We start from the raw sequence: 24,904 nt of genomic DNA on the forward strand, positions 1-24,904 counted from the left end.
GGATTTTCTCCTCATTATTTTTGCTTTGTTTGTAAGTAAACAAATGCAAACATCCCTAAAACAAGATAAATTTATTTGCATACTTTTTTTGCTGATTGAACCATAATGGCCTGCACACACCAAGGACGGTGACAATCACTATAAGATTACTATAAACTAGTTATGAGAATAGTGATATCAACACCAAAACTATAATGACACAGAATAATGATATCTTTGGAATCACTTTTAGAATTTTTTTTCCAGCTGATGAACAATAAAAACATTGACAGCCAATCAGCCAATCACTCAAAAAAAAGAGTTTGAGCATTTAAGTGGGAGACAACAAACTGCAGCGGATGACTACAATAAACAGAATATTATCGCCTGTTGGTGTAAACACTAATATACAGTAGTTATTATAGTTATTAAACCTCAGTAATTAAACCTCAATCAATTTTAGTTACAATTTTGCTTAAAACAATGGCGCAAAAAGAAATCTTACCATATAAAGCCAATTGATTTTGTATTAAGGATTTCTGTCTGTATTTATAATTAGAAAATAAGACTAGGATTTTTTTTTTTTTTTTTTTTGCAGTGCAGCAAAACCACTACAAAAAGAAAAGCTGGTCTTTTCACTGTCAAAATTATGCACCGTAAGGAATATATACTATACTGTAACTCATGAATTAAAAGGCTATTCATGTTGTAAGGGAACCTATATAATACACCCAAGTTTTAGAGACATAAAGCTTACATCAGCAGCTAACAGCTGAGTCAACAATCATTTTTTTCTGGAAATGAAGTCAGACTTTATTTCTGCAATGCAGGACTTAAGACACAGACAGCTGACCTTTTTGCATGTGCATATAGATTATATGTGTGTGGGTCAGGTTTTTCAGACATTGTGAGGCCCAGATAATGAGTAATGAAAGTAATGAAAATCAGCCATAAATCATGACCACTCAAAGGTCCAAGCAAGGAAAAAACTTAATGCAGTTTTAATGAAAATATAAAAATGCAATCCCAAGGCGTCATCTAACTGACGCCTTGGGAAGCATTTTGACCATGCTTCAATATCCGACGCTTTAGGCAACCTTTAGCGTCGGTTAGATGGATCGCGTCGCCCTAGGATCGCGTCTAACCCTACCCCTACCCCAGACCTAAACCTACCCATGTCATCTAACTGACGCTAAAGGTAAAGCGTCAGTGAGATGACGCCCTAGGATCGCGTCATGAAACTGAAGCTAAAGGGTGCCTAAAGCGTCGGATGTTGAAGCATGGTCAAAATTGTCAGTAAGATGATGGCTTGGGATGAGAATGCGTTGCAAAAAGGCCAAGTTTATTGTTAAGGGTCTTAAAATGTCATTAGCTCAGAATTAAAGTAAATGGAAAGCGTTTTTTTGTTGTGTTTTTTTGCGTGACACTCACCTCTGCCAGTCGTGAATGCTTGTGGCTGACTTCAGTCTTGTTCATAGGCGTGAGCTGCTGAAGTGTCCCCCGGCTATTGGTTAATGCCCTGGTAAGCCTGGCAAACTTGGTCCATCCTGCCACACAGAGCACCAAAATGGTGTATCAGCAGCTTGTAACACTTTTTTGCCTCTCCTCTTCCTTTCTTCCCGTTTACTTTACCCACAATCATACTTTTCCACACAACTAGTAGCGCTGCTGGCATGACGCTCCACAACCAAAAAGCAATGGCCCATGCTGATTTCCACTGAGGCTCCTTCAATTGCTGACATCAGTGAAAATTGTTCTCCCCCATCCCTTCCTTCCAAATAAAGTCCCATATTTTGTGTACCCACATCCCATTTCTAAAGTCTATGCCATCAACATGTCACAAACTTAACCAGCCTAACTCTTTCCTCGTCTATTCACATTGAGGCTATTCATTAATAAACACTGAGGGATTTTTTTCTTTTGACCCCAATAACCCTAAGTCAGTTGAGTTAGTTGACTACTGCGCAATAAGATCTATAGCAAGTGATTACAAAGTGTATTCCAATGTAACTGCCATGTTTTACCACAAATCTCATTCATGCTCTTTTTCCTTTCACGACGGACGGACCGTTTTTAAAAGGTGGGGAAAGAAGTAAAACATTAATAACAGTGCGACTCACCCATTTAAGTCACATCTCATGAATGTACAAACGCAACAATACAGTGCCAGAGTAAGTCTGAGCACATTGGGGCTCTTGCAGCCATTCTCTCTCATTACAACAGGGACATAGAAGTGAAGTCTTTCTACACGGCCACATGAACAATGAACTCAGTGAAGGGATAAGGAGAGGAAATCAGCCGTGTGCACTTATCGGTAGGATGTATGAAAATAGCACGCTGGTCTGTTCAGGCCTATTCAGGGGGTAAGGGATTTAGAGCGAACTGGCTACATGTAAGTTAAAAGAAGTTTCTGGATTCATTACAAGTTAAACTCAATCAATACAAGTCAAGCACTTATGGAATAATGTTTTTTTTTTCCACAAAAAGTCATTTCGACTCATCCTTCCTTTTCTTTTAATAAAGCAAAACCCCAGGTCACTTCATGTAACTGAATGTGTATTATTTGAGCTAAAAACAATGCAGTGTTTTAGCATTTAGGGTGTTCATAGTGACAATGTTTGTAAAAAAAAAAAAAAAGTTTAGAAAAAGATACATGCTGGGAAAAAGGAAATAGATAAAAAAAAATGTCACAGACAGAAGGAAGAAAAGGAGAAAAACAATGGATGGTTTAGGCCATCTGGCTGTTTTAGGGCAAAGAGTCACTGCACAGGACACCTTAGGCGTCTTCCAGATATAGTCCTTCCACAGGGGAAGCCTGTGCCGAGTGGCCACATGGCAAAGCCTCAGAGAAGTCCCGGTTTGGCCATCACAGCCTAATAGAACACCATCAAATCAGACCTAAACTACAATGGAGCATATGTTTCCCCAAATACACCACATCTGGCAGAAGAGTGACAAACTGTGCCTGCTAGACTGTAGAAATGCAACAGTCAAAGAAACACAGACTTAAGGGAGATTTCACTTAGAATCACACACACTGATAGCAGCATTTACTTGCACATGATATTTGCATAGTTTTGCCGCCCAATTCACTAAGATAATAAGGTAATGAAACACATGAACAAATTCTGAATGCAGTTATTTTATTTATCTACAGCTCTGAACCTAACTACATGTATAAACACAGTTTCTTCCTTTTTGAGTGCTGCTAACTATGTTCCCTTCAACTTCTACTGGATAGCTCTCAATTTATGCTCTCGTCAATCCCGAGGTCATAAAGTATACATTTGATGAGCTGAAAATTCTCTCCAGGTAACTATCAGATGCTTACAGAAAGATCTGGAAGAATCTCAAAGGGTTTCACTGTTGCCATGGAGCCCATATTCATTCCTCGTTTTCCTTCCCTATTTGCTATTATTTGAAGTTTGTGCCCCTGGGTAAGTCACCATCAATGTGATCATGCTGATAGGCCAGAGGTCTCCAGACAGAGGACACGGACACACTCTGTGCTTTAAATGTATTCGCAAATCATTTAAACTCAAGGGACAAATACACAGTCAACACAAAATAACCCAGTGTTCATTGAGAGCACTGACGGCTAATGGAGCTTTATTATGCAGATGCTTTGCATTTTTCATTGGACCACCAGTGCAGAGCAGAGCCTTACAGACAGGAACACGATTCCAATGGGATTTTGAGCCCAGCAGTTATGGACACATACATGAACACATACAGTACTCCTGCTTTTAGCTCTATCCTCTCCCCAGGGGTGGTACAGTCACATGAAGCTCTCGAAGGTCTGTTATACAACTAATTACAAATTACTTCCTGTGATGCAAATAAAACTAAAAGCTTCACTAACTATGCAGTATGAAAAAAGCGTGTAATTCTTTACCTTAAAAACAACAGATCTGGCTTAATGGAACAATTCGCTTCAACCTCATTTTAGTTCAATTATTTTTAATTAGTAACATAAACAAACATTAATAATCTGATATTATAGAATATAATAATGTTGAAGGTGATAATGTGTATATTATACTACAGTTCAAAAGTGTGGGGTTGTAAGATTTGTAATGTTCTTGAAGGAAGTCTCTTTTGCTCATAAGTTGAATTTTTTGATATAGCAGAAGCAGTAATATTGGGAAATATTTTTTGCAATTTAAAATAACTCTTTAAAATATTTGATATATTTTAACAGGAGATTTATGGCTGTGATGGCAAAGCTGAATTTTCAGCACCATTACTCCAGTCTTCAGTGTCACATGATCCTTTAGAAATCATTCTAATATACTGACTTGGTGGATTTTGTTGATTTTTTGGCTTAGTATACCTACTGCACTCTCTTCTCATCAGTACGTGCACATGAGCTATTCATGAAGCAATACTGAATACACACCTGGAGTGTGACGTTTAACAAATGCCCCTTTAGAACAACAGATCTCATATTTACCAAACAACAAGCTCAAGAGACGTGCCAGGCTATGAATAATCTGATTGTGCTGTTAATATTTATTAGTGCATCAAGGGTCAGGAGCGGCATAGATTAACATTTTGATAAGGGCAAAGAGTCCTTCATTTACAAAGTAATCACTGTAGGTGATTTGAATACCTGATAGATGCTTAAATAAAGTTTGTGGTATGGTGTGGAGACAAGCAGCTCATATTCTGGACACGGCCACAATAGAGGTGCTTCTATGTCAAAGGAATGTTAATGCAGTCACCTTTGGTGCATACTTTTCTATAATCATAAATATTTAAAGGGGTTGTTTACTGCTTTTTTTCTTTGCATGATTGTGTTTACGGGGTGCAATATAACATGTCCGTGTTTTTTTTTTTTTTTTTTTTTTTCATAAATTTCATCTTTATTGTAAGCCGCTTTCTCCTCTGTCATTTGAACGACCGGTTGAGTTCCTGATTCTGTGAAACCACTCCCTCAGAAACAGGCAACGGGCTCAGATTGGTTAGTTGGGCCGGTGTGTAGTAATTGGCTAGAAACTTCACGTCCATTACCTTAGAATGTTTAGCATGGGCTCTGCCTCCGGTCAAATGTAAATAATGGTGTCGATACTGCAGTAACAGTTCCAGAATCAGACCCAGAAACGGGTGATGAAGAGAGTCAAGCAGAACCTCCCCAAACACGGCTCTTACAAAACGGTTCTGAATGGTACATTTTTTTAATTACCGTATTTTCTGCACTATAAGGCGCACCGGATTATAAGGCGCACCTTCAATGAATGACCTGGCCGTGTGACAGAGCCGGCAAAATATGGACACGAGCACGAGTTCGCCGGCGAATTTAATAACGCAGAGTGTTATTAACCAATGTGCTCTGGATTATAAGGCGCACTGTCGTTTTTTGAGAAAATTAAAGGCTTTTAGTGCCTTATAGTGTGGAAAATACAGTACTATTATTCTATTCTTTTCTATTCTATTCTATTCTATTCTACGGTTAGAATTTCGATACGCTGCTACTTGAAAATGATACTGATGCTTGTTAGCTTTTGAGATACGGTTTTCTCCTGATTAAACATTTAATATAACTGAATAAATGACTGAGTGATACCGTTAATTAAAGTTATTGTTTTATCGATATAATGAACAACCGTAAATATATTCAGAAAACTCAGTTTACTCAGTGTATCGTTTTCTTTAGGTTTACATGTGGCAACTGCGTTAAACTCATACTGTACACTGATAACAGCAGCTGAAGTTTGCTGTTGCAATTACATATCATTTTTTTTATTTTTTACACGTTTGTATTTTACACATCGATCTAACTAGCTACTATAAACAAACAGCGTTGGCACTGGTTTACGTTCTTGATCAAATCGAAAAATTACGTTATAAAGCATACATGGAACATACATTTACAAAATTAGTACATAATTACAAATTCAGGTCCAAAATGTTTGTACGCGTTTGTCATAGACACGAAATAGCATAACTAAGTGGTTACTAAAGCCAGCGCAGGCATTTGTTTACGTCCTTGATAAAACTAAAACATTATGTCTAAAATTATACATGCAAATAAATTTAAAATGATTAAGTCTTACTTAAAGGTTGTGGCCCAACAACTGCTGCCACTGGTTTTAAAGTTGGAACTGCTTCATGTTTTAGTAACAGTTTCTTGTTGAATCCGGCATTGAATTCGTAGAGATTCCGGAAGCTGTTTTTCGTGAAATGCGCAGCACAGAGAGCTAAATTATAATTGTAATTTTCAGGAACATAATCAAACAGAAATTTTAGCCATTGTTGACAAACTACAGTGTCCAGGAAGCTCGAACACAGAAGACCTGACAACTGGGTGAAAATAACACACTTTCGACGGGATGGCTACAGCTCTTCACTATAACTCTTCCTCTTCGACAAAACCACAGAAATCTGGCCATGGCCATTTTTTGCATATTCCGGAGGGAGGGTTGATGTAAATTTATGGGTTAGTTACATATAAAACCCGGGAAGAATCTTGCTGTAGTCCCGTTCGAGTCGTTTTTGTAGGCATTAAACTTTCTGATTTTTAAAAGACGATGTCTCTGCTTACATTGAACTTTCGGCAACTTTGCAGATGTTCATGCACCAACAGCAACATTACACACTATTTAAAATGAAAAAATTTAAATCGCAATCAACCACCCCTTTAATAAAAGTCATATGGATACATATGGCCAGGCATGTAGTGTTTTTGGTTAAAAAAAAAACTTGGAGGTATGCAGTAATTGGTTGAGCCCACAGTCATACTGAAATTACTGTCTTGGCATTTGATTTTCATATATCATGTGACTGCAATTGCCAAAGCAGGTATATTGTGATGCAAGCACTATAGCTAGACTGCGACTACATGCTGCCTATCACAGATGTCAATAACTGCAAAGAGGTTTAATTGCACCTACATGTGCATTGGAGGGTGTATACATCTGATGGGCTATCCATCTGACGGTTAGATAGTGATATTCACTGAACTTTAATGTCACTCTGTATACACCCACTGACAAGAGACTCAGTTGGGCACAGGTGCACGTGTCAGTGTATGTGTCTTTAAAGAGCTCCTGTGTGGGCTATGATCACTGTCAAAGGACAAGTGCTTAAGTTCAGCAGTGGCACAAGCTGACAAGGAAAATAGCCACTGGTTTATAAGAGATCGAGAGAGAGAGAAAAGCAGAAAGAGAGAGTAAATGAAGGAAAAAGTGAAATCTGACAATGCCCATCAATCATAAATGCACATATATACAAGTAATGCTCCACCACGGCTGACTGCAGTTCTGCCCATAAGCAGCACTCTCCAACCTAAAGTGACAGCTTGTCAATCTCATTAAACTACCATGCACTATTGTGCCAAGCAGGCTCCACACAGTAAATCCAACCAGTGGAGAAGTTATATAAGGACCAGGGTGGCACTGGCACACTAAGTTTGACAGTCTGATCCACCCAATCAAATTAGACAATTGCATGAATATACATGAATTAAGCAAATGTCACTCCCAAAATTTTGCAGAGTGTACGTGGCTGCTGGTCAAGTTTTAGTTGACATTTTAGGCATTTACCCATGAAGTTCCCTTATAATCAATAGAGCTGTCTACATTGTAAATACAAACATATGACTTGATTTGTTTGTGATGCATTTTTGTCCTGTACTGTTCGCAGTGTTCGTTTGTAGATCTTTTCTCTGAGTATTTTTCTGGTTGTTAGACCTGTTGTTAAACGGGGAAGAGATTTCACATGATATAGCCTATGTGCTACACTGAGTTGTCAGTTGTGTATTGAACACTAGTTTAGCGACACATGCCATTCTTTGTATTTTTCATTTTGTAGCAAGAGTAGTTTATATAGGGCCTTCTTGACGCCGAAGATCTTTTTTGTTTTTGATTAATGTTTTGTTTATAATTAGTAAGATTGGTTTTGGTTTTCTTTCTTTCTTTGATTTGACACTGTCTTTTCTCTTTAACTCTTTTGTGAAGCTTTCCTTTGGTTATGATTTGTAAAATTATTGTATGTTTATTTAAATAATTATCTTGAGGTATTCTTTACATCTTGCTTCTCACTAATCCTCATCATACTTAAAATTGACTGGTTTGCGTGAGATTTTTTCAGTACAAGCTCAGCCGCCTTATTCTCCATAGACTCAAAGGGTTTGTAACAAGTGCTATGCTGAATACTGATCTTAGACCAGCAGTTATGAGCAGCTTTTCCCTCTAAAAGCAATCAGAAGCAACAGCAGGCAGTGGTTTGAGTGAGAAAATTCCATGCTAGTCTCAAGTCCGTTGTCAGGGGAAGACTAAGGGTGTGTCTCAATCAGCTCCCTAGTTCAGTAGTCAGGGCACTGATTAAGGGCTTGTCAGGGCCTATTTAAGGGCTGTCTTCTTAATCGCAAAATCTTCCCAGTGCACCAAAACATCTAAAAAAAGTCCCACAATGCACCATGAAAACCACAAAGCAATAATGCTCACATGTTCCCTTAAACAGAAGTTCTGAAGCGTGAAAAATAAATCATGTGCGCCAATTACTATTCATAATGACACTCAAAAAAATTATTTTAAAATAGCATAAAATTGCATTTTAGCATTAACATTAATCGCTAGACAGGTAATTGAACATAATGTAGCTAACATACTATAGCTAACATCATCATAATATACTTTAAATAACATTAAAATATCATTTACGTTCATATGTATACCAGTTGTGATGTTGTAGAATAAGGATGTTTTTTCATGTCACTGGAATTAGAGTCATCAGTGTCCCAATGTGTAGTGAACCAGGGTCCTTACCAGAGCTCAAATGAATGTACACAATATACCGATTCACAGCCTAGGAAAGCTAGGGATCAGATTGATGCACCTAAAGCCTTGCCCAGCCTTACACACACTCCTTCAATGAATATTTTTGTTTATATTGGTTATTTTATTCATAAATTGATTCTGATTCTGATTCTCACAAACTGTTCATTTTGAAAGAATGTTTACATTTAAAATGTAGTCTACTAAAACATCATTAATCATCCAGACTGCATTTATGCAACCATTTGACATAAATGAGTTGCATCACTTCGTTCAAGAAAAAAGTCGAATTCAAGTACGAAAAAAAAATGAAACATGATGCATCAAATCAGGTTTTTAGTATGCTGATGCAATTTCTACAAAAAAATAAAAATACAGCAAAATTCTATAATTAAGATGAGGTTTAGAGTCCTTACCTCTGGTGGTCTCATCTTCAATGGGCTGCTTGAAGACAGTGATATCCTTAAAAGTGCAGAGGAACAGGACCACCTTATCGTTCTCATTCCTGATGGGGGCCACCTGCATGTAGAGCCACACAGGGGTTCCTGACAGCACCAGATGAGCACAATGAGAGAAGAGGGAAAGCAGGATGAAATGAAAGAAAAGGGTGAAAAGTGGTAAGAAGCAAATAGAGGGTTTAAAAGAAGTCATGACCAAGAAGATAAAAGACATGATGAAAATGATGAGAATAGTGAGGAAAAGTGAAAGTGACAGAGAGGTCAAAAGAAGGGAACGAGAGGGATAAATGATGAGATTATGGTGGCGAATCAAGATTGCAGGAGAAAGATTTGAGGGGGGAAAAAAAAGAACACGAAGATCATTGAGACCAAGGCCCTCAGTTCACCCATATGAGAAATATACTTTGTAACTGGTGTGCCTAATGGGTCATTACATTTAAGCTTAACAGGGCAGCTTTATCTTTCAGAAGCAACATGAGGTGATATATCTTCATGGTAACTGCATTACAGAAATTCAAGTGCAGAGAGGATGCAATTGTGCCCACAATGCAAGATGCCTCAAGGTGTAAATGGCCAAATAACTCAGCAAATATGTTGAGATTTTAGTAGACGATAATCAGTCATGATTATAAATTACTTGGCTTTCTGTCCCTCCATTGAAAATGTAAACGCTGTGATAGGAAAGGAGACCAGGCACACCGATGTCATAGGCTAATGAAGAAGTGTGCACCCGAGTTCGATTTTCTTTCACATTCATGTGGATCATGCCACAGTTTCGGTGCAACAGAAATTAGACCACCTCCATATTTATAAACTTTGTCTTAAGCCATTTTCTCAAGTCATTTTCATTCATTTCTGGAATTCAGCTTCTTATATAGAGCACAATTGCATCTCTGCACTTTCAATCTTCTGCTAGATGCAGCAAGGATAGCTAAACAATCATAGGTAGGAATACTCACTGTTCTTCTTATATAGCAGCACTTCAAAGCAATTGGATTCATAGTTATCGAAGGTCTGTCTGACTTTGTCTATTGTCTTCTTGTCTGTCAGCTCGCCGTACATGAAACTGCCGGGAGAGACAGAGAGGCATAAGAGTACAAGTCAAAAAAAGGGTGTGAGAGTGGGAGAAGTGGGTGGGAAAGGGAGAAGCAGGTGATGAAAATGAGCAAGACAAAGAGAGTTAGGGGAGCGCACACACCTGTGTGGCACACACATCCGCTTGACAAACTCTACCTTGTCTTTCACTATCAATTAATTCACAGAGTTTGCACAAGGGGAGTGGCTGATGACACGGGCTGTCAGTTACTGCAGCCGCTCTATTTAACTTATGGAGGCTGGTCAAACAGTAGATACGAAGCCCTTGTTCAGACAAGTTTCAAACAGCAGCAAAAGCAAGGTATGGGTTTATGGGTTTAAAGTCCTTCCAAATTTTGCGAATAAGGTGTCTGTGAACAGTATAGTTTAAAAGACATCCTGGGAAAAATAAGACTGATTTCAGGAAACATAAAATTAATTCACTTTTCACTGAAATTCATGTGATTGTACAATTTTAACAAAAAAATTAATAGCATCACGAGTAGTTTCAGACTTTGGGATAATACAATTTAATGATAACAAATGAGACAGACATACATCAAATTACTTAAATTATCATTTGACTAAATATTTACGGTAACACTTCACAATAAGGTTCATTTATTAAACATTAGTTCATGTATTAACTAACATGAACTAACCATGAGCAATACATTTGTTACTGTTTTTGTTAATCTTTGTTAACGTTAGTTAATACAAATCCAGCATTGTTTGTTCATGTTAGTTCACAGTGCATGAAAAAATGTTAACAAGATTTTAATAAATTATTAGTAAATGTTGAAATTACCATTAACAAAGATTAACAAATGCTATAGAAGTATTGTTCATTCTTAGTTAATGTTAACTAATGAACCTTATTGTAAAGTGTTACCATATTTACATTTACAAACAAATAGACTGACATTTAGGTTCAATAGACATTGGTAAAGCTGAAGATGTGAGAATGTGGGGTGGATGATTTTCATGATATTATATATTAGATGAAACATTAAACTCACATTTGTTTTACCAAAATTAGTGATTTTAACAAATTACTACTGGAATACTTTGCAACTTCCTTAGCATGCAAATTTCCTTAAATAGATTTGCTTTGGATCTTATTATCACTTCAGCTTCCATAAAACCAAAAATACCGAGATTTATGGAGCATTTGAGTTTTGTGGCTATAAGCTACTCAAAGATTTTTAGTATCAAATCTTCACCCTTATTGCTTTAGCTAACAAAGGCTTGTGCCAATTTTACCTCAAAAATTCCCCTTGAATCCTTGAGTAAATCTGGAGTCATATAACAGTCTGTAGGCAGATCCATATCACTGCATGTAGGCAGAGCCAAATCACTGTAGTTGGTATTTCTATTTCTGCTCCGATGATTGGCACCTTACTGAGCTTATATAGCGCTAACAAGGTGTTCAGTGATGGCTCAGGAGAAATCCGCGTTCTGAGTGGCTAAATGGCGCAAGCAGATTTTACTATGGCTTAACGGAGCTGAACTGATGTGAGAAGTATGCTGTAGCAGCATTGCTAACTCAAGCAGAGTGAGAAAATGACACTTCTGGGTCTAACATTTCACCAAATAATTCGAGTAACATCCTCACTCCTGTGATGAGTGAAACTGACAGGAATAGAGAGGTTAGTACACACTTGAGAAATAAATCAACAAAACAAAACAATCAAACTCTGTCCTTCTTGTCTTTCCACTACTTCACATTCTGCACTCCATCAGTTTAATAGATTTAGCTTCAGGTATCCAGGCATAATGGAAAAGTGTGTGAGGCTTCCTTTCCATATTCAAAATGATGTCATTTTGTAAAAACACTAATGAGTTTTTGAATCCTGCATGCCTTGCGAATATACATTTATCTGTCACTGTCTGTCCATGACTGAAGAATAAAGACAGGTTAAAAGTACACAGCTGGGAGAAGGACTCACCTGCAAGTGCTACTCTTCTGCATGACCTCTGCCCTGTGGTAACCAGAGAGCTTGCAGAATCCGTCATTACTGTAAACTATAGGCCACTCCACGATTTGAGCATTCCCCAACAAGAAACTTGTCTCTGCAATGAAAAATAAGAGAAGGCAGAAGGACAAATTCATTACTGTGCCTAAATCACCAACGCATTCTCACCCAAGGGCATCATATAGTGACGCTTTTGACAATGCTTATACATCCAATGCACATGGCACCCTTTAGCGTCAATATAACATGCTTCGGTTATGGGTAGGTTTAGGTCTGGGGTAGGGTTAGGGTTAGACCACTAGGCCATACATTCTGGCTCATACATTGACGCTAAAGGGTGCTATGTGCCTTGGATGAATATGCATTGTCAAAATCATCAGTATATGACGCCTTGGGATGAGAACGGGCTGAAATACTGTAACTATTACAGTACATTTAGTGTTCATATTATTATCTTAATACATGGTTGGGTGTAGTTAGAGATTCATGTCTCCAGATAAAGAAACAGTTTGTGTCCTGGTTTATATAGCACTTCAATTAAACCAGCTTTATGGAATGAATTGAATTAAAAAAACGTTAAATCAGTGGTCTCAAACTCAGTTCCTGGAGGGCCACAGCCCTGCAGTGTTTAGCTCCAACTAATACCTGCTTGGAAGCTTCTAGTAATCCAGAAGACCTTGATTAGCTGGATCAGATGTGTTTAATTATGGATGGAGCAAAACTGTGTAGAGCTGTGGCCCTCCAGGAACTGAGTTTGAGACTAGTGCTTTAAATGGTTTAACAGATCTTAAAGGTACACTGTGTAAATTTTGCCGCTCCAACAATTAACAAAGAAAACTGCGTGTGTTGTAGCCGGAGTTACTTCTCTCGGTTTATGGCTATGACAAGTCACACAGGTACAGGGCTACTCGGAGTAGTACAGACCCAAACCAGTCAACAATAGTCCAAATATAAACACTTAGTGGAGGTGTACCATGGTGATTTAGGATAAGACAAAAAAAGTAACGACAAATACAGTTTTGTAACTTTAAATTATACAGCTTTAAATTTGTAGATTTTGTCGTTTGTACTGTAGATGCTTTCCTGAAAGCCTAAACTCTCAGAAACATAATTTTTAAGAATAAAATTTTAAGAATTTCTGCATAGTTGGGACCATGACACTATTAGCCCCCTGTTGGTAGATGTTGTAACTATGGTCATTGTGTGTTTTTTTAAAGCTACACTGTGTAACCCTTTTAGTTTATTCTTAGCTAAAAACACTTAGTTCTTTCAGAAATATATGTGCTGCTCATTAATGTATGTTTACTTCGTTCAAGTAATAAAGTATTCTCGTGAGTGTATAATATGCCATTGAAAATACATACGGGTAAGGGGTTCTAATTTCGGTCGCCATGTTGCCCCTCCATCTTGAAAGTACATTAGCTAAAGAGGGACATACCCGTTAGTTCAAGCTTCGCCTTTTGCGTTTACGTTTGAGTTAACACTCATGGACAAGGTCGAACTGGAAGCCATGTTAATCTTGAACTACATTGGCCACCGTAGGAATTAAAACGAAATCAGAATTGAGAGGAACAGAAACTAGTATTCACTGGATGGTCATATACCTTTTCACCGCTAGATGGGGGTAAAAATCACACAGTGTAGCTTTAATAATAATTATCTTATGCTCATCATGGCTGCATTTATTTAATCAAACTATGGTAAGAACAGCCATTTTTATGACAATTTTGACAATGTTTTCTATTTTAATACATTTTTAAAAGTAATTTATTCTAATTTGTTGATTTGCTGCTCAAGAAACATTTCTCATTATTATCAATGTTGAAAACATGGCTTAATATTTTTTTTTATATGTTTCAGTTCTATTGCATCCTTGCTAAATAAAAGTATTAAATTCTTTTTAAAAGAAATATCTTAGTCGCTAACATTTGAACAGTAGTTAATACATTTTCTTTTATTTATCAATAAATATACTAAATGCAAACTAAACTAATATGTGATGGTTAAATCTGCTAAATTAACCTATTTAACAAATTATGGATTTAAAACTACATTTGTAGATGTTTGACTGCAAAATAAAATCAAATAAATATGAAATAAAACCGCACATATAGCATTTAGTCTAATCACCCGAGGTGGACAGGACTCCTTTAAGCTCTCACCTTTCAATGGCACTTTGCTGAAAAGAAAAAAAGACTTGAGTTTCAAGTCCCTATTTTGAACTTAATTTGTGGAAACAGCTTTAATCAGTTAATTCTTTCATTTGACAAATTGAATTGCAACGCAGTCTTGACATCAATGTAATTGATGCAAGGTGGTCTAGGTGGGTCAAAGACCTAAACATTGTTCCTGTGAGACTATGTCATTAAAGAGACTAAGTTATCATCCCTAGACTTCATTAGCGTTTTACTGAGGCTAAAGCCAGCTGACTTCAGCCTCCCAACGCAGGTATAAAAATAGCCAGACAAAGAAGACATTACAGAACAAATCAGGACACAAATTGTTATAGAAATGTCTGTGACAATAGAAATCCTTACACAAATAAAGACACCCACAAACAGAATCACCTTGGTTCACACATATACACACACAAGGCTTTTATACTGCAGCAGAGCTACAGTTCTTTCTGGACACATGCAGCGACATGGCATATGACAGAGCCATTTAAAAAAAAGTGTCTGCTTCTCTCCTCCATTGAATAGTCTCCATTATCTCTCCTCCTCCTCCTCTTTCAGTTTGCCTCCGCAGGACCAGCTGAAAGGAGAAGCGGAAAGGATAAAGTGAAGTGCTGTCCCCTTGAGGAAGGAGAGTGGAGACTCATTACAGCGGTCTCTCCACGCCATAGCCCCTGCCCTTGGATCAGGGGCCAATTGCAAGGAAGTACTGTACTCCCTGAGGATGCAAGAGACCCAGATCCTGTTTGCAGATCAGGGCTCGGTGATAATCATGTAATACTCTGTCACTGATAATATATCATATTCACGTTCAGACTAATAAAGATTCTGCCAAGAAGTCAAGCATTAATAACTAATATAGAATTCAGGCGAATATAGAGTTCAGACGAGTGGAGAAGTCACTTCCACAGCATAACAATAACAAAGTCTTTTGCGAGGAATGACTCTTGGGTTGACTGAGATGTTGTTGCAATGGGAGGCATAACAGTTTTTTATCGCCATTGTTTCTATTTATTTATTAGAATTCGTTTTCATTTATTTTAGTTTTTCTCCATTTTTACATAGCATGAAAGGGACATGGTGAAGGGTAAAAAATGTCGTGGGATGGATTTTTTAAGGGTTTAAAGAGTACATGAAAACCATACTTTTAAGTAAAAGTACAGTCACCTTACAGCGAACATTACTCCAAGTCACAATACCACTTGAGTATGTCTTGAGAGTATCTGATTTTAACAGCACTGATAGACTCAAAGATGCACTAGTCCTCCTCGACACCTGAGACATGCCGATTAAAATGCAAGAAACAGTTTTGTAAGGAGAACGATCACGTTTATTCAGAAAAAACTATCTCAATATTGCAATCGACACAAGAGCCTCTTAAATGTCAAGTCTCAGTTATGCTCAAGTGCTCAAGAATGACAAAAAAAGTTAACCAACATCCTTCAAACGTTCTCTTCAATTTAACGCATAAATAAACTAATGTTTCACATAATTGAAGCCTAAAAGGTCAAAGCCTACGTGCACTGGATATGCTGGCTTCAGCCTCATCAGCTGTTGCAATGTCCTCATCTCATATAAACACCTGTGATTCACAACCACCTGCAATGCACCCGCATTCACGTAATGTAGCCTTGTTGACAAATTTAGGTGATAAGGGCAAAACACACAAGATGCTGTAGATTGCAGTATTAATTATTTTGTAGCAGAAATAAATAGCTGCAGAAAAATGTATGCCATTCAAATTGTAATGTGTAAATTGCTGTCCCTACTACAAATGTAGCTATAAGAAAGAGTACAGTATACATCTAATTCAAAAATGTAGTCAAGTTAGTTGCTAATATCCTTGATACTCAGTTAAAATACAAAGTGGACAAAAATGTACAGTATTACATTTACTTAGATACTTTACGCCACTGATTTCAGGTGCTTTTGTGGTTGCCAATAAAAGTGTTGTGTTTCGCCAAGAATCTTTGCATTCATTTGCAAAAGAAACTAAAACTATAAACAAATGACAAAAGCACATAAAAATTACTAAAACTTGAACAAAAAGTTAACTGCAAACGGAAAATAAAAATGAATTCAAAATATTAATTACAACTAAATTGATATCTCAATGGTGCAAAACAACACTTGCTCACAAAGCTTTTACGGTAAATGCTTTTGTGAGTGAAAGTTTTTTTTGGAAACACAACATTTTTAGTGAAAGCAAAAGCAAAGAAATAATATATCTCATACTTTATCTATCACCATGACTCCTAATGGACAAATTTTCAATCTGACAAAGTTGGTTTTAATTTTTTCAGAGTCTTCTATCTTTTTTGTATAATTTCAAAATTCAATTTCTCAGGACACTCTACTGTTACAGTATAGTGGTATGTTTAATGCAGGTGGATTTGACAGGTGTCAAGCTTTACAATATACAATATATCAAAAACTAAAGCTTAAAATATTTTTTTTCCATTTTAGTTAAAAATTCTAGTTATTTTTTTTTTTTCATTTATGTTTTTATTTCTATTTTCATGTAGTTTTTATTTCAGTCAACCACACAGGCTGAAAATGAAACAAATTATTATGAACATTATTTATTTATCATTTAAAATTTTAAAATTATATGGACAAAGACAACTGAAACAATTGAACCGCGCTACATAAAGCAATGCAGTACACAGTCTGCACATATCCAGATCCACCTCAAGGCAAAAAGAGCATCCATTTCACACAGGCCATAAGAGGACACAGCTGTTTTGTCTGGCGGCATGCAAAATCAATGCAATATTGAGGCTAGAAAGACTTTAATCTTTATAATCTCACTTGAGGCAAATTAACACTTAGGTTTACCTGTGTCTCTATTGAATTAGTCTTGTTGTTTTTAAGAGCAGCTCATGTCAGCTGATTCAGACCTTAAATAACCCAAGTGGTTGTAACACACATTGATTACACTTCCACGTGAAGCCTACGGCAGTCCATCAACACTTTATGTGTAATATGGGAAGCTGCCGAAAGCTTATTGTGTAAATGGTGAATAAGAGGCATATTGACAGCGATGAAAGACTTAGTGATGTGCGTGCCAACCCCACGTGGGAGGCCAACACAGACAGCTGCTAGGTTGCTCCTACAATTCCACAGCAGTGTGTTTACAGGAAAAACATCTCATATCAGCACTCACATGGCCATTTACATATGTACATATCATTTTCTTTCCGCTTAACTTGCCCACTCACACAAACTCATGAAACAGCTGCATTTCTTTTCTTCTTTCTATGCAACATAATAAAATGCCCTATAAAAAGAAATTGGGAACAGTTATACATCAATGCTGAAAAACGTGATGCGTTTTCAGTTATGTTAAGCCTTTTTGCACTGGATGACTTTTACATTTCAGAAACAAATTTAGTGTTATTTTTAAAGGGTACTTAAAGCCCTGTTTCAAGATCGTTTCTGATTATTTTATTTTATTTTATTTATTTTTTTTATCGATTCTGATTAAACAGAACAGTTAAGATCAAAATTTTGACACATGCTGCTGCCCCCCACCCGACCCCAAGTTATAATCCGATTGACAGGCAACTTTCTTTTTTCTATGAACAACACATATTTTACGGTAATACTGTCTGACAAGCATTTAAAGAAACCAATCAACAACAACAGTTTGTTTGTTTGTTTGCCTTTAGGGGCATGTTTAATGAAATATATATTTCATTTAAACTTGTCCCTAAATGCCTCAAGATAAATATTAAACAGTATCTCATAAAAGTGAGTACACCCCTCACATTTCAGCAAACATTTTAGAATATCTTCTCAAGGGACAATACTATAGAAATGAAAGTTTAATATATTTGAGAGTAGTCAATGTGCTGCTTGCAGTATACATTTACTGTCCTCAGAAAATAACTAGACATACAGCCATTATTGTCAAAATAGCTGGCAGCAAAAGTGAGTACACCCTAAGTGATAATAGCTGTACGTCATTTAAACATGCAAAGCCACATGCCCTATTCATCATTTCATGTGTTTGTCTGCTTGACAGTACCATACAAATGTGTGTATCTTATATTAGAGCAGTTAAAATTTGTGCTTTGAGTACCATTCTCTCATACTGACCACTAGATGTTCAACATGGCACTTTATGGCAAAGAACTCTCTAAAGATTTGAGAATTAGAATTGTTGCTCTCTACAAAGTAGACTATAAGATTGGTAACACCCTGAAACTGAGATACAGTACAGGCCAGGGTCATACCGAGGTTTTTCAAGGCCTCGCAAGGGTCAATCAGAGAAGTTGAGTCCTCGTGCTGTGGGTCAGATCCAGAAGCTGGTTTCATGAGTGCTGCCAGCATTGCTTAAGATGTTGCAGAAGCGGAAGGTCAGCTTGTCAGTGCTCACACCATACGCCACAAGACCGTTTGGATGGTCGTCGACCCAGAAGGAAGCCTCTTCTGAAGCTGGCTCATGAGAAAGCCTGCAAACAGCTTGCTGAAAGCAACCTGTTGCATGAATTACTGGAACCATGCCCTGTGGTCTGATGAGACTTGTTTGGCTCAGATAGTGTCCAGAATGTGTGGCGAAGCCCTGGTAAGGAGTATCAAAAAGATTGTGTCTAGCCTACAGTCAAGCATGGTGGTGGTAGCATCATGGTCTGGGGCTATATGAGTGCTGCTGGCACTGGGGAGCTGCGCTTCATTGTGGAAACATGGATTCCAGCACAACATGATGCCCTCGCTTCAGAAACACTGTCGAACGGCATGATAACGACCCCAAATACACCGCCAAGATGACAGCTGCCTTAACTAGGAAGCTCAAGCTGAAGGTGAAGGTGATGGAGTGGCTAAGTATGTCTCCAGACCGGAACCCTATTGAGCACCAGTTGGGCATCTTCAAGTAGAAGGTGGAGAGGTGCCATGTGTCTAATGCTGCGTTCCAGGCAGGTTTTTGAACACGTAAATCACGACTTCAAACCATGACTTACGACTTTGTAGCATTCCAGGTCATTCACGCCAAACTACCTAGATGCAAACAAACCAGCATGGCGGACCTTACGGGGCTCACGCGCCTTTGTAATATTTTCTTACGCCAAAGGTGCTTACTCCTTGTTTATTTGTGGGAAACTGAGGAGGAAAAATAGCGCATGAGGCAAGATAAGCTGTTATACTCTTTATTTTACTTTATTTGTATATTTGGAAATGTATTTGATATATATTTATTGTTGCACTCAATGGACTGAAAACTAGTTGACGTTATATTGTCCTAAAGTGTATTCTCACCGTGTACCGCCTGCAGAAACACTGCATAAATAGGGGCTGTCATTGGTTCGCGGGCTATGTGACGTCAGAACTCATAACTGGGAGTACATCGATCTATAGTACGAGTTCACGGGTGGGAAGTCACGAGTTTGACTGCCGTTCCAGTGCACTTTCACGGGTATAAGGTTGGAAAAACACGAGTTACAGGTTACATTAACATCCAGCAGCTCTATGATGTCATTATGTGTGGAAGAGGGTCCCAGCAACAACCTGTGCAGCTCTGGTGAATTACATGCCAAGGAGGATTAAGGCAGTGCTAGAAAACAATGGTGCTCACACAAAATATTGAAACTTTGGACACAGTTTTGACATGTTTACTTAATGTGTACTCACTTTTGCTGCCAGCTATTTTGACACTAATGGCTGTATGTATAGTTATTTTCAGAGGACAGTAAATATATACTGCTATACAAGCAGCACATTGACTACTCTAAAATATATCCGAGTTTCATTTCTATAGTATGTCCCTTGAGAAGATACACTAAAATGTTTGCTGAAATGTGTGGGGTGTACTCACTTTTGTGAGATACTGTATATATTCCTTAAACCACCCCTTAAAAACAAACAAAGTGGGGTTAGTCATTTTAAATGTCAATCAGACAGTCACTTCCTGCTGAAGTTGGAAGTTCTTCACTGTATCTGAATATGTCAACACCCATGCTATAATAGGTGAAAAACAGTATGTGAGTTGAGTAGTATGTCTGAATTCATAGTATTCATTAAACAGGTGAAATGTACCTGGGTGACCAAGAGATTCTGAAGTGCACATTCGGTGAGCACTTTACAATCCCATGAGGCCATGGGTGGGGATTTGTGAATTGAGGTGAGGCAACGCGACTGATGCCATAAGTCACATGACAATGACAACATGGCGAATGTAGTATATCCGAATTAAATTCATACTACACACATTCATACAATATAGAACATACTTTTTTAACGGTCGCGAATTAAGTTTGAAATAAAATGTAGTATCTTCTCAGTGTCATTTCAGACACAGCAAAAATTTGCAACAATTAAGGATCAGGATCCTGATCTAATGCCACAGGTCAAACATCTGACTACGCAAGAGTAAAATAATGCTGACAATCAATACACCTCAACAGCATAATGTCAGCAAAAGACAAAACGATGCATCATAATGCAATCCACAGTTTAATTCTGCTGCAATGCATGCTGGGAATGTGCAAGTCAGCAATATTTTTCAATATTAAACATTTAGTTCAAACAACTCTCTAAGGCTATAGCAACAACATTTGGAGCAAATATTATTGGTCTCGCACGTGATTTTATGTATCCAAAGTCATTCACATTTCTCAGCATTTGTGACTCAAAAGCATGCTATAGAAAATCGTATTCTTTGACATTTGGAAAGCAGCGTCAAGGCAGAAAGACAGGCCATGACTCAGACTAAAAACTTTTAGGTTTGACAAAAGAGGGTGGTATAAATTGCACTGATTATTAAACACTGTGTGATAGACTCTGCTTTGAGACAATTTGTGACCTTTTCACTGGCTCCATCGCCACTCACTGTCATTCTTTATCCCTCTATAATTCTCTATTCAATTATGGTGTGACACTTTGTGTGTGTCAGCATTTGACTCCATTACTTCCAGCAAGAAGAGAGATGTCCACGGCGTGTGCATTAAGAAATAACCACTGCCAATCTCCGACCTAAGGTCCTGCCTTAAGCAAACGGCTTTGAGGATCGTTGTCAATTTAATCTTAAGCGAACACTTAGGAATTCCAATTCAGGCCAGGTCTGACAAACTTTGAGATTTCCTGAGGGCTAATATGTCACTTTTTTATAAGCTTCACTATTTTTCAGCTTCACAAATGGCTCGTTTTATTATGTTTAAATGCTATAAATACATCTGGCCAAGCTGACTTCGAATCAAGCCAAAGACAAATCAGGCGGAGAACCCTCTCATGAATCATTCACTGCTTTACCAATTGGTGGCAGTTTTTGAGCCTACTGTACAGTGTTTTTTTTATTAAGCAAGGATTTATTAAATTGAGCAACATTCTATTTAAAATAAATGCTCTTATATGAACTTTCTATTCCTCAAACATAATAAAAAATATTTCGTGAGCCTGATTTCTGGATCATGTGACGCTGAAGACTGGAGTAAAGATAAAAAAAATTAATCTGGGCAGTGGGCACTGACAACAAGATTAAATTACTTTCTAAAATATATTCAAATAGAAGTTATTTTAAATTGGAATAGTATTTCACAACTCCACTGTTTTTACTGTATTTTTATCAAATAATTGCAGAATGTTAAGAAAAAACAAAGATAATTTTAAAAAAAATCTTATCGACCCCAAACTTTTAAATGGTAATGTAGTGAGCCGCATTGTCGTTTTTGTTGTTTTTTTTAACAAATACTTTTAACAGGTTAGAGTGACATATTGATCGCAAATGAGTTCATGATGGAACATTTTATGGTATTTTATGGCACTTTTGTGTCTTGACAGATCTAGTCCCCATTTATTTATATTGGGCATATTTTAATCTAAACACTTTCTACAAATCTAATTTTGTCCTCCCCCATAAGAAAGTTTGTAATGGCAGTCTGTTGGGGTTTGGCAAGTACAAAATGACAGAACTTTCTTATGGAAAACAACCTGCAGTTAAACTTAAGTGAGACAGTGGAGTTGGTGGTGGATTTTCACACAGCAACCATTCATAATGAACAAATGGGGAAGGTACAAAGCCACAAATACATCGAAAATACATCGAACAACAGACTGGACTGACAGCACAGCGAGGCTGTAGAAGAAAACCCAGAGCAGACTGTACTTTCTGAAGGAGCTGTCAGATATGTTCAACCAGTCTTCTACGCTACAAAAGAAGATGGTGCATGGGGCAATTGGAGACCGTAACAAACAATTCACCAAGTACATGCTCCCTACAGCTGCCATTACGATTAGGAGGTGCAAAGTGTCTTCTCCAGCACTCATCTGCATGTTACTCCTGGCGGTCACTGCAGTGGGGAGTAATGTCATTAAACACGCGTACATTCTTCTATTTTTGGATCCATTAACATAATGCATTCTGATTTGTCTGTGTATATGATGCTATTGCATTGTGTGTGTGTTCTTGCACTGCTTCCAACGTGGAAGCGGGTCGGTATACCTGCTTCTGGGTGTAAGGACGACTACAGGGAAAGTGGAAGAAGAAACAGATTCTATTAAGATAAACCTATATTTACAAGGAGTACACTATTCTTAGCGCCTGTGATCTTTGTGAAAACGATTTCATGTTAGCCATTATGGATCCTAAAAAAGAATTTTAAGTTTAGATACACATCAGATATTGGTTCTCTCCGGTTTATTGAACGCAAAACACAACCAGCTCTCTGAACTGGTAAACAGTGGTTAGCACTTTCTTTTTTCGACTTTAGTTTTCTAATCTACATGGGTATCTTTTTCCCCGTAGTCTGATCTCAAGGTTTTTTTGAGGTTCTCAAAAAAGTTTAATTTTACCAAACAAACCCTACTTTATCAATTCCTCCAGCTTCCCTTTCATAAGTTTGTTGCTGAAGTATGTATGTAATATAATGTGTGTATGCTTATTTACTTCTAAACATAAACCGCAAAGTCTGTGTGTGTGTGTCTGTCTGTATGTGTGTCTTTCTCTCTTTGAGAGTGTGTAGTGTACATGTATACCTTACAATGTGAAAACACTGCGTTACAAAAGAGCAAGCTGAGGATGGCCAGGGGCAACCATGGTCAGACGAGCTGTGGTACATTATTACATAAGCCCCATAAGCAAAACGCACATGAACAGCTCTAAGGAGGTAGGAAAAGATAAAAAATAAATTAGTACAAGAGTGGACTGAAAATAACAATAAAAATAATAATAATTATCATTATTAAATAAATATACAATAAAACATTTAAAAAATGAATAAGAACATAAATAAACAAATACAATAAATAATAATAATAAATAACCCCTATAATTGTCAGGCTTGAAAGCTGATTCAGCAGGTATGTGATTCCGCTTCAATATCTGGCGCAGTTAGATGACGCCCTAGGATCGCGTCATGTAACTGACGCTAAAGGGCGCCTAAAGCGTCAAATATTGAAGCATGGTCAAAAGGTGACGCCTTGGGGTGAGAATGTGTTGCAAAAGCACTTGTGAAATCATTTAATTCCCAGTCATTGAGAGCTCCTGCTGTCACTGATTACCCAAACATCAACCTACGAAAAGCTTCTTTAACAAATTTGAATTTACCACAGTTGTTAAGGAAATGTCCTGCTTTTGCTGTTCTAACAAGGTAAAAAAAAAGCCTTATAAAAGTTGACTTTTTTTGCCCCCAGCTGTGTGTCTCGATTGCCCTATATACTGGCAAAACTCAAACAAACTATTCTGTCCCCATACAAAAGAGAAGAGCAGGGATGATCTGGGTAAATGAGGGACAGAGACACAAAGCATCAGAAACACCTGCACTCGTCAAAGGCTTCATTATTTTGAGGTAGACATGTTGCATATGACGATATAAAAGGCATATGGGAAAAAAAATTGCTTGAACGATTTGACAAATTCACTGAATTATGCTCAAAGATTGGATCGTTTTTGGCTATTACATAATTGACAATAATGAAGTGCTTTTTACGCCTCGTTTACGCCCAGCCAACAGCAATTTAAAGCCTGCTGTGTTTTGGGGTTTCAACAAAAATGATAAAGAAGGTATAGCCTTTTAAAGTCAAACCAAATCAAGTCTCATCTTTTTTGGAAAATATTTTTTGAAACCTTTTCATCCTAACTTCATAAAGAAAACATAAAATACTACAACACCGAGATCCAGTTCCTGCCAAAACAAAAAAAAATCACTTATTTACCACTTCCACATCACAGGCATATTATAACTGCAAAATACTGTAAATAATTATCAGCGCTACAATTCTAAAATGTTAAGAGAATTTTTTTATCCATCCAATTTTAAAATCACCGTCAGCATGGAGCCTCAGTGGGCAGCATATCGGCACTGACTTTAGATATATTTCAAATGTACCGTGGTGAAATTGTGGGAAGGATGAGGCTCTTACCTTCCCTTATATTTACACTCAACCTCTGATTTTTATTTTTGACTGGTATTAGCCTACATACTTCTTGACTCTTTTTGACTTGTGCCAACTGACGTCTGTGAAAGAGTTCA

At 37.4% G+C, this 24,904-nt stretch overlaps 1 protein-coding gene across 1 annotated transcript in view; it reads right to left on the bottom strand.

Annotated features, from left to right (window-relative positions):
* Window positions 1-24,904, bottom strand: part of kcnh5a (potassium voltage-gated channel, subfamily H (eag-related), member 5a) — an 81,637-nt gene that overhangs the window by 54,796 nt on the left and 1,937 nt on the right. The window contains exons 2-5 of the mRNA XM_089118555.1: window positions 12,238-12,361; window positions 10,174-10,280; window positions 9,173-9,301; window positions 1,411-1,526 (exon numbers count right to left, since the gene is read on the bottom strand). Coding sequence (XP_088974681.1) covers window positions 1,411-1,526; window positions 9,173-9,301; window positions 10,174-10,280; window positions 12,238-12,361 — 476 coding nt within the window. The remainder of the gene's footprint in view (window positions 1-1,410; window positions 1,527-9,172; window positions 9,302-10,173; window positions 10,281-12,237; window positions 12,362-24,904) is intronic.

The sequence above is a fragment of the Pimephales promelas genome, chromosome 13, assembly GCF_988280905.1.
Source record: "Pimephales promelas chromosome 13, fPimPro1.hap1.1, whole genome shotgun sequence".
In the NCBI taxonomy this organism is placed as follows: domain Eukaryota; kingdom Metazoa; phylum Chordata; class Actinopteri; order Cypriniformes; family Leuciscidae; genus Pimephales; species Pimephales promelas.